We start from the raw sequence: 16,541 nt of genomic DNA, 5'->3' as shown, positions 1-16,541 counted from the left end.
AAAATTGTTTTTTGGTGTTTCTGTGTTCCCGGATATCTGTGGTCAGCATAACTTGTCATGTACCTATAAGAACCTCTCACTGGATGGATAATTGTAATCATATTTGGTATATGGATAGGGGTTGGGAAGATGATCATGAAGGCTCAGGTTGATTTGAGGCATACTAGTGTGTAAACTTGGTACTGCAGCAAATCTATTGTTTTTTTTTATGTCTTAATAAAAAAAAATTGTCCTACTATGGTCTGAATTTTTTGGTACCAGATAGCTTTTTAGATATCAGGAAGAAGACGCGTAAGTTTGACCCCCTAGTCCTTCTTCTGGAACTGCATGGGTATTTTTGTTACAGTAACAGTAACAACCTTTCAAAGAAATGAATTAAAGAAACTACCAGGATGTCTAATAAGTAATTTTCACTGACAATGGCTTCTTGATTTCTCAATTTCCAGTGGGGACATGACCTGCAGAAAGAGCATGAGCGCCACCTGGTGAGGCACTGTGGAAGTGTACCCGTGTTCGTGACCGATTTTCCCAAGGAACTCAAGCCATTCTATGCAAGGGACAATGATGATGATAAAACAGTAAGTGCTAGTTTTTTTAGATGCAGTTAATATCAGGTCTGATTGCATATTTAAAAGACACAGTTACTAAGCCTCCAGTTAGAATTTTTATTCAGTCTGCTTCCTATTGGAGGAAAAATGCTGCTTGTTCTATCTAATGAAGGATAAATGTATCTATGATACACAGAATTAAAGTTTGACATTGAAAGACAAGTGTCCTCATGCATTTAAGTTTACTGTGTTTCACGAGAGTTTTGGCTAAAGGCTAAAAGAAATTACAAGAAAAAAAGATAATCCTACCTACATGTACTGACCCTAATTTTTTCAGGACTGAAACAGGAAACACAACATTTATTTCCCTAGGCCTAATTGGGTACTTGTCATGTTTGTGTGCAATGGATTGTAATTGTAAAATCAAAGACATTCAGACATGTTTTTTATATTTATGTATGTCTGGCTGCAATGTTGCTTGAATAGACCTGTTGATGATAATCTCACAGCCCACCATGCTCAAATCTATAGGCTCTAATGAAGGTTTAAACAAGTCTTAGACTCCTTAGAGAACTCTTTCTTCATCAGGCAGTACACACGCACACAACATACAGACACTAAGGATGTAGTACTACTAATTAGGTACTTGTCATAACCATCTGTGTATATCGTGTGTTATGAACTGTAGTAATTATTATAAAATCAAAGCCATTCAGGTACATGTACAAAAAATTGCCATTGTACGTATGTATGTATGTTTACAATATAATAATTGTGATTGTCAAAAATTTGATCCATGTATACAATTTTTTACCTTTGTGTTGGAAGAAAGTTTATCATTGTTCTAATTGATAACTACCATGATCATGATGATAAGTTTCCATGATCATCATATATACATCATTCAAAATTGTCTTTTCAATTTTCCAGGTTGCAGCATTCGACCTGTTGGTACCCGAGGTTGGGGAGCTGTTTGGAGGCAGTCTGAGGGAGGAACGACTGGAGATATTACAGGATAGACTAGACAGGTAGGGAACCTTACACACAGTAACAACTACAGGAGATATTACAGGATAGACTAGACAGGTAGGGAACCTTACACACAGTAACAACTACTGGAGATATTACAGGATAGACTAGACAGGTAGGGAACCTTACACACCATTATAACAACTACAGGAGATATTACAGGATAGACTAGACAGGTAGGGATCCTTACTGTAAAAGAAGTCATTGACCTGTACGATGTCTAAAGATTAATGACCTGCTTTTCCCTCAGTATTTAGGCCATGTTAATTTGATTGCACGGATAACGTCCTCTGGGAGCCTCAAAACTAGTACTGATGTGAGCATGAAAAAAATGTTTTTAAGGTTGACAATTTTTGTCAACCTTAAACGGAAAACTGCATTATAGAAGGCGGAACCCTTCCAAACTTCTGCGGGTGGAACGCCGCGCCAACGGCCGCGGCTCAGAATACTATATAAATCCTAAACCTTCCTGCCAGAAGGGTAACCTCTCATTTTGACACTGACCGTCTTGATGGGCAGACGTACAAGTGATGTGCTCCTGCGGTAAACAAGCCGCCGCCAATGTCAGGCGTTTTGGGTTACAGCTCTAGATTGGCAACAACAAATCGTAACACAATAAATACACACTGCAACTGTAGTACAGTACTTGTACCGCAGCGGTTTATGCCTACTCACGTCCAATACTGACCAGTTACATGTACCTGTAGTCCATACAACTGTAGCAGTGTCTGTGCGGTCCTATATGTCACTAGTGCACGTAAGTACGTGACTCAGAGTTACAGTAACTAAGGATATAAATTTCTGACTCGTGCCCTTCAGTTACATACAGTCCGTAGCGTTACATACAGTACATTTCACTGACTGTACAAGCCGAACTCCCTCTCCGTCGTATTTATAACTAACGTTATATCACAGGACAAGAAAACAAACTATCGTTTGTTGCAGATCACACAATTTTATCCTTGGATGTAACGTTACGTAACTTGCCTCAGACTTGTTGAACGAGAGACTTGCCCCTTAGTGTAGAAAATACAAGTGTTGATATGTTTTTTGGTCCGACATGAAATCGCAAACATGATCAGTAGTGACTCCCAGTCAACAGTGGCAAGGTCAGGAAAGAGCAAAAAACATCGACATCGGGCAAAAACAGAGAACTCGGCGTCATAGACACAATAAGGAACAAGGACACTGTGTGTATGGCGTACCCTAGTCATTTCATATTTCTTCACAGGGTTCTAAATCCTATCCATGAGAAGAAAATGTCGAATTAGAGTAGAGTAATGGCCGTGGGGAGGGGAGGTAAACGGTATTCGAATTTGTTATGGTAAGGATTCACACGGAGCACTGACTTCGGTATATCGGGAATAAACCAGAAAGTTAGGACTATTTGTCGACTAGTTTCACATGAATCGGGCTCACATAGAATCAATATAACGTACCCTAATGTTGCTGAAGTCAACTACAGTGTATTTTGCTGTCGAGTACCGCCACATGCAGCAGCAGAGATCGGTAACATAATCCCCCGGTTATGTTGCACACTTGTACCGATATATGGCACCTAAATGGACACACGACAACAAAACCGGGAAGGGGTGGGCCGAAGGACATACTTGGTGAAATGCAAATTTATAACAGATATGATTCGTAGAGGTTACGGCTTTTACGATGTAATTAATTTGATGAACAGTTTCTTTTTAACAGAACAGTTTTGACAAACTAATAGGGTTTTCATGACAATGCTGGTATTGGCTATTTAGTGACACAAAGATGGCAATGCACCTCTAACGTTGAGTATTTTATTATTATTGTACATCATTTGATAAAATAGGAAAGCATTCCCCACTGACAACTATTTAATCAAAACTTAAACATTTCAAGTTGTTAGATTGACAGAATACACATTTCCACATCAAAGTACAACAGAATGTTCTAAGAGACATTGATCTCGTTTTACTTTCAGTATGACATTACAACATAAACTAACAAGCTCATTACAACATGTAATGTCCCCTACAAGTGTAAAACCATTTTGACTTCATCATGAAGAAAATATGATATGATACACTGCACCTAAAAGACCCAAACATGGCTCATTTTGTACATTATGTTCAGATTGTAAGGCGTGGACAACTACATACTGGCATATTATAGATCCAACAGGCTTCAACACATCTGGCTACTGGTCCTGATGACTCTATTTTTCTTGATTGTAACTGTCCATAATTCGATATAAAAATGGTGTGTTATACAAAGTACTGTGCCTGAGAGAAGGCAGGCTGTGCAAGTAAGGAGGTGGTCTAGGCTGATTGAAGTTGTACTTGTCCCCAGAATGTTCTGATGGACCTCTCAGCAATAGGTTTCTGTGACACTCAGGATATTTGTGTTCTGTGTGGAGAAAAAAATGTACAGTGAGACTGGTTCTGTAAGTAAAATGCTTCTGTTACTTTGTCTCCCTTTCTCTGTGGAATCATACAACAATGATATATTGTCTGAAGTTATCAACAACATCATATGCCAGGATATGTAATAAAATATATATATAAAGGCACAACTGTATGTTGCACTGGTAACATAATTTGCAAGTAAAATGCTTCTGAGACTTTGTTTCTCCACCTTTTGGAATCATGCAGCAATATAATGACATCTTGTCTGAAGAAAAGATATCAATAGCATATATTTCTGGATAAAAAACATGAACACAACGAATACTCCAGTAAACACGTGCACAAGTCACCACAAATATTTTTCAACTCTCTATTTCTTCACTCTCTATATGGAGGTGGAAGTTTTGAGCAGTTGATCAACTCACTGCACATGCCTGCAATTTTTATTATCAAGTTAGGTATGAATGGTGCTTGTTCATAGTCAAATTCATCGTCCATCCTTGCCATTATGATACCAGTAACCTTGATAGTTGAAAGCAATTGTACAAAACAATTACTTTTTTGGAGAAGTTAGCATGTTCAAGTGTCATGTCTCTATTTTTACTCAGTATACAAGTATGAGAAATTTCCTAACAGCAAAGTTGGCTGAGATAATCTTCATTTAGACAATTATTGCTGTACATTATATAGGACATAGTTTTTTTTTACATTTGTTATTGCAATTTGAACATGTTATTGGTAGTTTTAACTTCTGTCATCCTATGTCATATCTCTAGAGTGAACATGAATATTCATTTGTGAAGTGTCTTTGCACTTACAGTAGTGGAACAATTATAGCCCTTGTTGTGTTCAAATAATTGAGTTTTCACTATGGGCATAACGCATAAGTTTTCACTATGGGCATAATTTTTTTCCTAGCATCGATCAGCGCGTTAGAAGAGTTGCACGATAGTTAAGTGTCATACATATAGATTTAGATCATAGCCCGTTCAGTCCGACTGTAGTCTTGAAGTTAACAGTTTAGGAAAAGTAAACAGCAACTACAGTTCACTCGGATACAGATACAGCCACCATCCACACTTTAGCAATTTAGCTTAGAATTACCTCAATCGCCGATGATTACACGCAATCCAAAAGTCAGCAACGTTTAGCAAAATCCGAGTACGTTGTGAACTCGCCTAACTTTGAGTGAAATCGGTTGATTGTCACTATGATGTGTTATTTCGACACAATGCAGAGACTGATAATTGAAGTGCCGTAGACTTCTCTACCAGCATGCATAGATTCCCCTACAAAGTTGCCGTCAGCTGTTGCAAGGACGTGCACTGTGACCCTTGCACCTTCACCCCATGTGTCATGTGATATATCATATCCACACACTGCAGTCATAGCGTTTTTAGTCATAGCTAGACGTAAGGCTAAGCCGTTACTTTACCTATGTGTTGGTATTCACAACTAATGCTATACTGTCAAACCTAGAGCACATTTGATTACAAACACGGCTTACTAAACAAACGGAAAAACTTACCGATGCGTTTCTGGTCTCCGTGGTCTGCCGCTGGACATTTGTCAGGTTGCCCCTATATCATCTTTGGGGCCCCCGAGGAAAGTGCCCGTCTGATCTTTTTCAGATCTCATCCTTTTATAATGACCCATGGCGAGTACGACTCAATGTATATCGTATACTTATCTACTCCATATAGTCTACTGTAATACCAGGTGCATGTATGACATGGGGATATTAGTCCTTTATTTAGCACTGATCATAATGATTTCACCATAAGATAGTCCCGCAAAGTGCAGGATATGTGAAATGTATCAGTCAAGGAGTATGATAACGGACTTGCGGGAGCGCATTTGCCGTGCATCCGCCTCTCACGGCGTCCCGAGCACAACTGAGCGGACCCGGAAGCGGCGCGCTCTTTTACGCTGTACTATGTTCTATAGAATATATAGTCCAGCTTTCCGTTTAAAAACATTTTTTTCATGCTCACACAGTCCCTTTTGTATGAAATCTAAGTGGTTAGGAAAGTTGAAGAAATTACTAAGAATACACGGAGTATGGTATACCAAACAATGGATTCTTCAATTATTACATTTTAGTATCTGTTTTCCAATATTTTTGTTCAATTTACACATTAATTTTGCATGGTCCAAAACAGCGGAAGGGGGGTAAAGGTACAAAAATTGATACATGCGCTGATGTCGTTCATACATATATCAACAATAACAAACACACCAAATCAAAGAAGAATAACAACGGAATTATGAGATTGCGTGCAATCTGGCATGCAATCTTTCCCAGGGTGAGACTTAGTGCGCCAGTAGACAAGAGGGTGGAGAAGGACGTGCACATCCCTCCTTCACCTTAAAAAGTCACTAGTAATAACTGTCTGCCTACCATTGTCTTCTGAGACAGATGGATGCCAACAACAGTAACGACGGAATTGACAACCGAGTGAGCAAAGCTCATTTAGCCAATTCAAAGTGACTCAGACATTGTTAAGTTCTTACAAGCGAACACTAATGGCACTCATTAATGCACAGCTTTCTTCTCATTAACCTGTGCTTCTTTGTGTAAAAAGAACTGACTTTACAGGTAATCCACATTGATTTGGTACCAATTAGTATTTTACGAGTGTACGTAGGTGAACCATACAGTACAGACTGAAGGAAAGTGGAAAGAAATTCACCAGATTATAGTGATCAGGAAAACTGCAGAACAAGAGAAGAAAAGAATTTAACCTCAGAGTCTGTTGCTTTGCCTTTGGGGTTACTGTAAATGCAGAAACTTTTGCGTTGGCTTGATGTTTGCGGTTTTGGTGGTGGCCGCTCCACCGCAAACTTAAAACCACCGCAAATATTTTTCCATGGCAGTAAGAGAGCCTGGTGCTATCACGAACTTAAAACCACCGCGAAAAGTCCTTTTTCTCGCTACCTTGAAATTAAATCCCTGTAAATTTAAATTCATTTACAGTAGTTAGTTTGCCAAAGCCCGATGTTTCTGACTTGAGAAGAAGACATGTTGCTACAGTGAGCGTAGTTAAGTGCCCAGAAGTGGTCAATGGCCTTGCACTGAGGTAACTTACTAAAACTAAGTAAGATAAAAAGAATTGATGTGAGCCTGAAGCAGATTGCGGGGTAGCTTTAAATCCTGGCCAAATCGTCCTAACTCTAGGATCTATCCTCTGGGAAGTCCGCGTAGGCAGTGTTATGCTTACAGAGTCTCTCCTGCATTTTACTGATATATCCCATCCCCAAGAGCTTTTGCCAAAGATTTGAAAAAGGAGAAGCACCAATAGGAGCTGAAGGTTTTTTATCAGTGTGGCAATAAGTCCAGTCACTATATGGAAATCAGTCACCAACACCATGAGGATAACATGGTTATCACATATGCATATCAATTCAACAGAATTAGCATGTTTCCAATTCTTCTGACTTAGGCCCAGTTTACACGAGGCACTTTGCACGACGTACGTCATTTGTCCTAGGACAGTTTTTGTTTTCGACGCACGGCGCATGTCCTAGGGACACCTTTTTTGCCCGTATACAAATGGAAATGACACGCTGCGGCGCCCTCTGGAGATGCTATACTGCAGCGCGTTTTTACACGGACAAAAAATGGGTCCAAGGACACGCGCCGTGCTACGAACGTCGTAGGACATTTTTAGGACAAGAGTGAAGTAGAATAGAGTACATTGTCATGTATAACTCAAGTTTCTACAGTCAAACCCTCCATTGTTTACATGACGACAGGATTTTGAAATGCCAGTCGACGGATAGTCGATAGATTCCTTTGTAGTAAAACAGACTATAGTATAATACGTAGTCCTTGTTGTGTCAGTATCATTATATTATATTTTTACAAAGGAGTTGCTAGCCCTTAACATGCTAGAGGAACCTCCCCAAACACAGGGCCCCCATTTAACGTCCCCATCCAAAAGACAAATGCAGCCCCAACTGAGATGCCCTTCCCAGGATTTAAACTGTGGTCTCCCAGTTTGGAGCTAGGAGCTCAACTGTGAGGCTGCTACTAGTTGAGTGACAAAGACATCTCCAGTGAAATGCCAAGAAACCATCACAATCCTTCTCGAGTTGCATCTAATTTGCGGGCATTGGTCTCTCTTTACAGAAGAAGTCGAATTCACATAGTAAAATACGATTCTTGTGTACTGTACATTGTATATATCTCATGTATCTTTTGTCGCGATCTGTATTGAACCCAGTGGGTATGTATGTACAATAAAGGTCTTCATTCATTTATACTTAAGTGCTTTGCCAGCTGTGCTTTTCTTAAGATTGACTCTTAAGGCAGACACGTGAGCCAAGAGATAAGTGGATTGGACTGAAATTTATATGTTGTGACATTCGGCTCTTTCCATCCATAAGTCTGTCTGTACCACTGGGGCTTAAAGGACACACAGTCGCCAACACTAACACCTGGGGGCCACACGGTTAAGCTGGGATTTCTATGTCATCTGAGATGCACAGCAACTACATTACGGACACAACTGTCCACCACTTTGGCCACAGCTTAATTACTGTAAATGCAGAAATGTTCGCGGTGGATTAATGACCACTTCACCGCGAAATTAAAACCACCGCGAACATTTTTCTATCATGGTATTAGACTACAGTCTATGGTGTTACCGCGAACTTAAATCCACCACGAAAAGTCCTTTTTCCCGCTACCGCGAAATTAAATCCCCGCGAAGTTAAATGCATTTACAGTATTTGGTTGTCATAAGGCCATGTTAATTTGATAATATGGATGACATCTTCTAGCTTATAGGAACTCCAATCCTGATGAATGTGCAACTAGCAAAATACTACTATAGGGGTAGGTACCGGTACAGAAAATTCAGGTCCAGTTTCGGTCCAGGTCCAGAGAGGATCAGGTCCAGGTCTGGACCTGAAACTGGACCTAATTGTGAATGTGTAATACTCAAAACAATGGTCCATTTCGCTACAAAAGAATCTGTTTGGTGGAGTATCATATCTTCATTTTTTAAACAACGATAATTGCCTCTGTTAAGTTAGACCAAGATGGCTGTAGAAGCTTGATAAAAATGACTATCAACTCTCCTCTACTTCGCTTTTGCTATTTTTTTTACCAATAAGCCTCATAACATGTGAACGCCTGCCGGTATAGTCTGTTCATTTTCTAATCGTTCCAACATCTGGTCCACAGAATTGTTTCAGGTCCAGTTTTTCCGGACCGGTCTAACAAGAAAAAACGGTTTTGTACCGGCACACTGTACCCACCCCTAGACTTACTACTGCTTGGAATGCCGATTCAGGAATTGATTTGAAATATAGGCAAAGTTCTGATTGGTTTCAAGAAAACAGTTCTTGTCGCAGCATTGTAACAGTTGGAGCAAGCATTCAGACTGTGGTTATTGCATATGACATAGCTGGCCACTGCTCAGTGTGTTAATAATCTTTATTAGAGTACAGATCCAGAAATAGACCATTATAGCATTTTTATTGCTGTGGGTACTAGCACAGGGGAAGCAGTGTCTTGACCTCAAATTGTTGGGTTCACCAGTTTGGATGAGAAGTGCTACTATTTTTGACAGAAAATGTACACTATTAGTATTACGTGCGCAAACACTTTAAGATGCATTTTGAACGTGCTTACAACAAGTGTTTATGTGACAGTCCTAACAACACTAACATTTAGTATCATGGCGTCCTCTGTTGCAAAATGTGGCATTCAAACAGTGTTTTAAGCCTAAAACAGTTTTTTGAATGTCAAAACAACTATCTTTTATTTTGGTGTGCTTTGCTGCAAAGCTGTAGATTTGGCTTGCAAACAGAGTTTTGAGGCCTAAATCTCACATTTCAAGCCTATACAGCCCCCCCCCCCCATGACAATGTCACGTATTGAAGTTGCGACTAGTGGTTCTCTGAGCCATGACTAATGCACTTGGCATTTCCAGCATCCACTGGCTTTTAAAAGGAGTTGCCACGGCTAAGTGCTTCAAATCAACTCAAGACATGGACAGAATTCTTCCTGAGTGTGTACTCTGTCAGCCTGCAAATGACCTTGGGTTCGTCGTCTGTTGTTCTCTGTCATTGAAGGGTTTGATGTTCATGCACCTAGATGTAGACCAGATGATACAGAAAATTTTGGTCCAGGTATAGTCCAGGTCCAGAGGATCAGGTCCAGGTCTTGACCTAAACCTATCATAATTGTTTGTGAAAATGCATTGGGTAATATTCAAACAGACCATCCTGGAGACAACTCTCCATCTCCTTACCTTGTCCCCCAACAACCAGGAGGTCAAGGGACTAGGTAGATAATATTAAAAACAATGGTCCATATTGCTACAAAGAAATCTGTTTGGTGGAGTATCTTACCTTAATGTAAACAACACTAACTGCCTCTGTTAACTTAGATCGAGTTTGACTGTAGAATCTTGGCAAAAATGACTATCAAGTCTCCTATTCTTCTGTGACTCTTTTTAATTTCTTGGACCAATAAGCCTCAAAACACGTGAATGCCTGCCGCCGTAGTGCTGTTATAATCTGTTCACTTACTAATTGGTCCAACATCCGGTCCATTGAATTTTTTCAGGTCCGTTTTTTTCGAACCAGTCTAACAAGGAAAAAACGTTTTGTACTGGTACACCCACCCCTTATGTACATGTAATGCTAGTTCACCTTTATTTGTGGGGTAACCTTTATCCATTGTATTTAACACCAGTGTATTTCGGAATATCAAATCAACTGACGCTGGTCTCAAACTGCATTCTACTGAAAAAACAAATTAAATCAATTTGAAACCACCGTCCATGTACATAATTTTCCTAAATATCCTGTTTTTAGGTACAACGGATATAGGTTACCCCGCGAATAAAGGTGAACCAGCGTTAGACACTTCATGGCAGCCTGCCAGCTGCCTCTGTCTTTAGGGTTGGCAAAGAGTAAATGGAGGAGGTGGAGAACTTCCCTTATGTTGTCAGTCCATCTGTAATGGGGCTTTCAATGTACAGTATATGGGTTCTTTCCCTCTGTCTTCATTGTCGAACAAATCTGTGCAAATTTTCCAGCTCTGTCACTGGACCTAGGCCAAATCTTGATAGACAGTGTAACTTCTTAGACACATGTGATGCACGACAGAGCTTACGTGCATAGTGAGACTTGACGGGTTATTTCTCCTGTGAAATCCCTCTATCTGTCTGTCCCTGCCCTGCCATTTATTTTGACATCGTCTACTGTACAGGCCTGCCACTGGGAGAATACTAAACAGTCAGGACTGTCACTCCTGCTAACAGTCTTCAAACACGCAGTGTTGACGGCGTAATCTACTGACAATCAGTGGCCGCAGTGATTTGCAATATGTCGAATGACGCACATATAAATTGACAGTTGTGTGGGGCACGACTTTCCATCAAAATCCTTTCAGTGTAATTCCACAGCGTAGGGGCCTTCGGAACGATTACATCAGATTCTATTTCATCGTCGTATTCGTTTTGGCAGAATTGCTCTCAGTCTCAACTGTTTTTTTTTTGGAAAAATGAAAGATGGATTTTTGGTAAAAGCTGTCTTTGTGCCGCTCTGCAAAGACACCATGTGACATTGTCCGTCAATCACAGCACTTGCCACAAATCTAGTCGGTGGCAAAGTTTCAAATATGAGGCCCCCCCTGTTATTAAAGAGATCTGGGAGGGCCCTATACATACATTGAGTTTATTGAGATGCCCTTAAGCTCAGATTGACCTAATTTTCCAGGGCTCATACAAATAAGAAGGTTGATAAGAAGTTATATACACTAAAACCATTATAATCCGTAAAATTGGTCTATCATCTTCTTAAACAATCGTGTATTGGAGACAATCTTGAAATCTCTGGGTAGCAGATTCCACAGTTTAACTGATCTGTAATTAAATGTTCTCGCTTATGTTCCTAAATGTATTCGGTAATCTATTATAATGCAACGACTGCCTAGGAGAGTGTCTATGACTGAACTACACTGTAAGTCACGTTTTCTCCAAGAGTAAGGCCATGTGCACGTTACTGTATTTTGATCATGGCGATCCAATCCCAAAACAATGTTTGTCACATTTGAATGCATGATTCTTGGAAAAATTAGGGTTGATAGGCGGTGAATCTCAATCTCTCTTTAAAAGATTTTCGTCAAATTGATCTGACAAATATACTTTGAGTTGACAATCTAAAACGGAAATGCATCAGAACGCTGGGTATTTTGCGCATAAATACTGCCAATGGCTACAGTATGATGACCTCTGCTGAGGGTCAAATAAAAGTGGCTTTTAAAATACAAGGAGCAAACAAACTTCAGCACATTTTCACATATTTTGTAGACTGTACCCTTAACTTCAACATAATATACAATTTTTGTAAATTGCCTGTGTGCCCTGCTATACATTTTACATGTACATTACATTATGTAAATCCTCATTGGAAAAAGCTATATTCTATACTACTATCTCAAAGACATCTACAGTCAACACTGTATGTGTGAACCCTACTATACATTTTACTTGTACATTATACATGTAAATCCTCATTGGCAAAAAGCTATGTTCTACTATAATATATATAATCTCACACTCATCTACAGTCAACACTGTATGTGTTAACCCTGTTATACATTTTACTTGTACATTATACATGTAAATCCTCATTGGCAAAAAGCTATGTTCTACTATAATATATATAATCTCACACTCATCTACAGTCAACACTGTGTGTGTTAACCCTGTTATACATTTTACTTGTACATTATACATGTAAATCCTCATTGGCAAAAAGCTATGTTCTACTATAATATATATAATCTCACACTCATCTACAGTCAACACTGTGTGTGTTAACCCTGTTATACATTTTACTTGTACATTATACATGTAAATCCTCATTGGCAAAAAGCTATGTTCTACTATAATATATATAATCTCACACTCATCTACAGTCAACACTGTGTGTGTTAACCCTGTTATACATTTTACTTGTACATTATACATGTAAATCCTCATTGGCAAAAAGCTATGTTCTACTATCTCAAACTCATCTACAGTCAACACAGTGACTGTATGTGTGAACAGCCCTTGTCTGCCTTTATGAACGACCCCCGTGGTAACTGCCGGATTAGTTTTACGTACTGTGAAATGACCAGGGTCTTCAGCGGGCAGTTTGTTGCAGGAATAAAAGCTGGGACATAACAGAAACTAAGAGCAGAGTAACCATTACTTCTTCAGTGGGATCTCAGATAATGGGGTATTAGTTGTGGACTGCGTGTCCAGATATCGTTTATTATGTGTTTCTCCTAAGCAAACGGTTTCGTACAAGGCCAGAAAGCATTCACACAGCATTACAGGGCTATTACAGGCTGTGACCCAGCGATAAGGAAAAACGCCCGAGTGTTGACGGACTGTCTGCCCTTGGGATGTTATGTCGGAACGGGTATTAGGAGGGGAGATCATTTTTCTGACAGTGATCCCTTGCAGCGTCTGCTTGGACATTACTGTAAATGCAAAAATTTTCGCGGTGGTTTAATGTTTGCGGTTTTTGTGTTGCAAAATTCACAGCGAATTTAAAACCACCGGGAACATTTTTCCATGGCAATAAGAGACTACAGTGCATGGTGCTACTGCGAACTTAAAACCGCCGCGAACAGTCCTTTTTCCCGCTACCGCAAAATTAAGTCCCCACCAACTTAAATGCATTTACAGTACTTGGACCAAGATTTCATTTGTATTGTGTATCATCAGAAAAGATCCATTTACTAGCACTATTCAAAGAGCACTAGCATATATTAAGATTGTGTGTTCATCACCATGGCTTGTAAATGAACAGAAGAATACTAAGATTTTTCTAAGTTTCTACCAGACTAATCACAGTAAACTGGTCCTGTCCATGGTTCTGATATTTGGAGCGTCCTGTCCATGGTTCTGATATTTGGAGCGTCCTGTCCATGGTTCTGATATTTGGAGCGTCCTGTCCATGGTTCTGATATTTGGAGCGTCCTGGACTGGACTGGTCCTGTCCATGGTTCTGATATTTGGAGCGTCCTGTCCTGGACTGGTCCTGCCCATGGTTCTGATATTTGGAGCGTCCTGTCCTGGACTGGTCCTGTCCATGGTTCTGATATTTGGAGTGTCCTGTCCTGGACTGGTCCTGTCCATGGCTCTGATATTTGGAGCGTCCTGTCCTGGACTGGTCCTGTCCATGGTTCTGATATTTGGAGTGTCCTGTCCTGGACTGGTCCTGTCCATGGCTCTGATATTTGGAGCGTCCTGTCCTGGACTGGTCCTGTCCATGGCTCTGATATTTGGAGCGTCCTGTCCTGGACTGGTCCTGTCCATGGTTCTGATATTTGGAGTGTCCTGTCCTGGACTGGTCCTGTCCATGGCTCTGATATTTGGAGCGTCCTGTCCTGGACTGGTCCTGTCCATGGTTCTGATATTTGGAGCGTCCTGTCCTGGACTGGTCCTGTCCATGGTTCTGATATTTGGAGCGTCCTGGACTGGACTGGTCCTGTCCATGGTTCTGATATTTGGAGCATCCTGTCCTGGACTGGTCCTGTCCATGGTACTGATATCTGGAGCGTCCTGTCCTGGACTGGTCCTGTCCATGGCTCTGATATTTGGAGCGTCCTGTCCTGGACTGGTCCTGTCCATGGTTCTGATATTTGGAGCGTCCTGTCCTGGACTGGTCCTGTCCATGGCTCTGATATTTGGAGCGTCCTGTCCTGGACTGGTCCTGTCCATGGCTCTGATATTTGGAGCGTCCTGTCCTGGACTGGTCCTGTCCATGGTTCTGATATTTGGAGCGTCCTGTCCTGGACTGGTCCTGTCCATGGTTCTGATATTTGGAGCGTCCTGTCCTGGACTGGTCCTGTCCATGGTGCGGATATTTGGAGCTCTATAGAAGCGCTAAGATCTGGATCGCATTTTTAAAACCAAAATTCTCCTTTTTAAAAATTCAACAATCTTCAAAGTCCTATTTTTACACTGATACCACCATTAATCTAGTCTCTGTCAAATTAACTACGCTAGCTATAGGGAGAATAATTTGCCATGGGAGTTTGGCCACCACAGGGTTTCATTTGCCAGATCAGTTAGGCCACAGCAAGTAAATTTTATGGACGACATCCTCTGCACACTGCAAAATGAATGAGATAGGACAGAAAAAAACAAGATGGGTAAGGAAAAACAAGATGGCAAATTTTCACATTAAACACCGTAGATGTTGTAACAAGAATTGAAGTAACAAAATATGGCATCACAGCCAACAAGGCATTCATTCCTGTATTCAAGAAGTGAACTAGTGTAGTAAAAGCGATGCAAGTGTGGTAGACTGGCATCACTAACCATGTTGGCAACTACACCAAAGTCTTATGGTTTTCATATTGGCCCCATTCTTACAACTGTCCAGCAAGTTTCACTTCTGCAACTACAGTCAAGGCTGCCTCTCTAGTGTCAATTCTTCATACAATTATTAGGTTACAACACAACCTATTATTTACCCATTTTTGGTCTACCTTACCATCCCTGAAGAAATTTTTTTAAACGAAATCAGGCGAAAATTAATGAGCGTGCTGATGTCATCCATAAACTTGACTTGCTTTGGCCTTACCAAAGTAAATGATGCCTTTTCCCTGTACTGATTCTCCTAGCCAATTATTTGCCCTATTTTTGTGGAATTGTATCATCCATAACCCAGGCCTGTAAGGCCTGGTGGCGGAAAGGTTTGAAACACCCTCCAGTTAAATTTAGGAATTCCAGTTTGATTTGCGACTACATTTCATTAATCTCAAACTCAAATCAATATCACATCTAATAGGTAGAGATACATGTATGTAGCAGCCACTGATGGCTCCCTGGGGATTAGCTCAATTCTACAGAACTCTGCAGGTTTTTGCATTGGGCACAGAATTCTGTAGGCAGACACAGAAATCCGCACATATTTTTGCAGCCCTAGCACAGAATTATATGGCCATATACAGAGATCTGTGCAGATTTCTACAGAAATTCTAGAAAAGTCTTATGTTGGCAGATAGGATAGGTAGACAGCCATATTGACAGCATCACAGACTTCAGCACTAAGGTCATCACCTTCTTACTGTGAATCTTAAAATGTTTATGGTGGTGCAATATTCATAGTAACATTTTCATGACGCTACAACGCAGCAGCAATACATTGTAGTGTCATGATTTCCTATTTCTGATCTTTCATAATGTTAAAACATAACATAATGAGATGGGCTATAAGGAATCGTAGAGACAGATCGATGTACTACACTATTGGATCCCCGCAAAAATTGGTGAATTTACAGTACACTCTCCACGCAGCAGTGGGTTTAAGATTGCATGGAGTCTCGAGACGTCCCGCTGATTCCATCTTCTTTCTTATTCCATACCCAAGGACACATGCCGCCCTGTGTGTTACATCACTGGAGCCCCGCCTGGGTTTAGTGACCTTGTAGGCCATTAGTGCTACTACCGAGCTTCTAAGTTCCCAAATATCTACCATACAGGGATAGTTTGAAAGCAGTGACTGTGGATGCAGAGCTTGAAGCATGTTTGGATTTGTACTTATATGCCCCTTG

General features: G+C 40.5%; 1 protein-coding gene across 1 annotated transcript in view; it reads left to right on the top strand.

The window, feature by feature from the left end:
- The window catches only part of LOC118419086 (probable asparagine--tRNA ligase, mitochondrial), a 40,568-nt gene that overhangs the window by 17,062 nt on the left and 6,965 nt on the right, over positions 1 to 16,541 (top strand). Inside the window, exons 11-12 of the mRNA XM_035825369.1 lie at positions 447 to 578; positions 1,479 to 1,576. Coding sequence (XP_035681262.1) covers positions 447 to 578; positions 1,479 to 1,576 — 230 coding nt within the window. The remainder of the gene's footprint in view (positions 1 to 446; positions 579 to 1,478; positions 1,577 to 16,541) is intronic.

Source organism: Branchiostoma floridae, chromosome 7 (assembly GCF_000003815.2).
Source record: "Branchiostoma floridae strain S238N-H82 chromosome 7, Bfl_VNyyK, whole genome shotgun sequence".
NCBI lineage: Eukaryota > Metazoa > Chordata > Leptocardii > Amphioxiformes > Branchiostomatidae > Branchiostoma > Branchiostoma floridae.
This window is presented reverse-complemented; position numbering and strand designations above follow the sequence as displayed.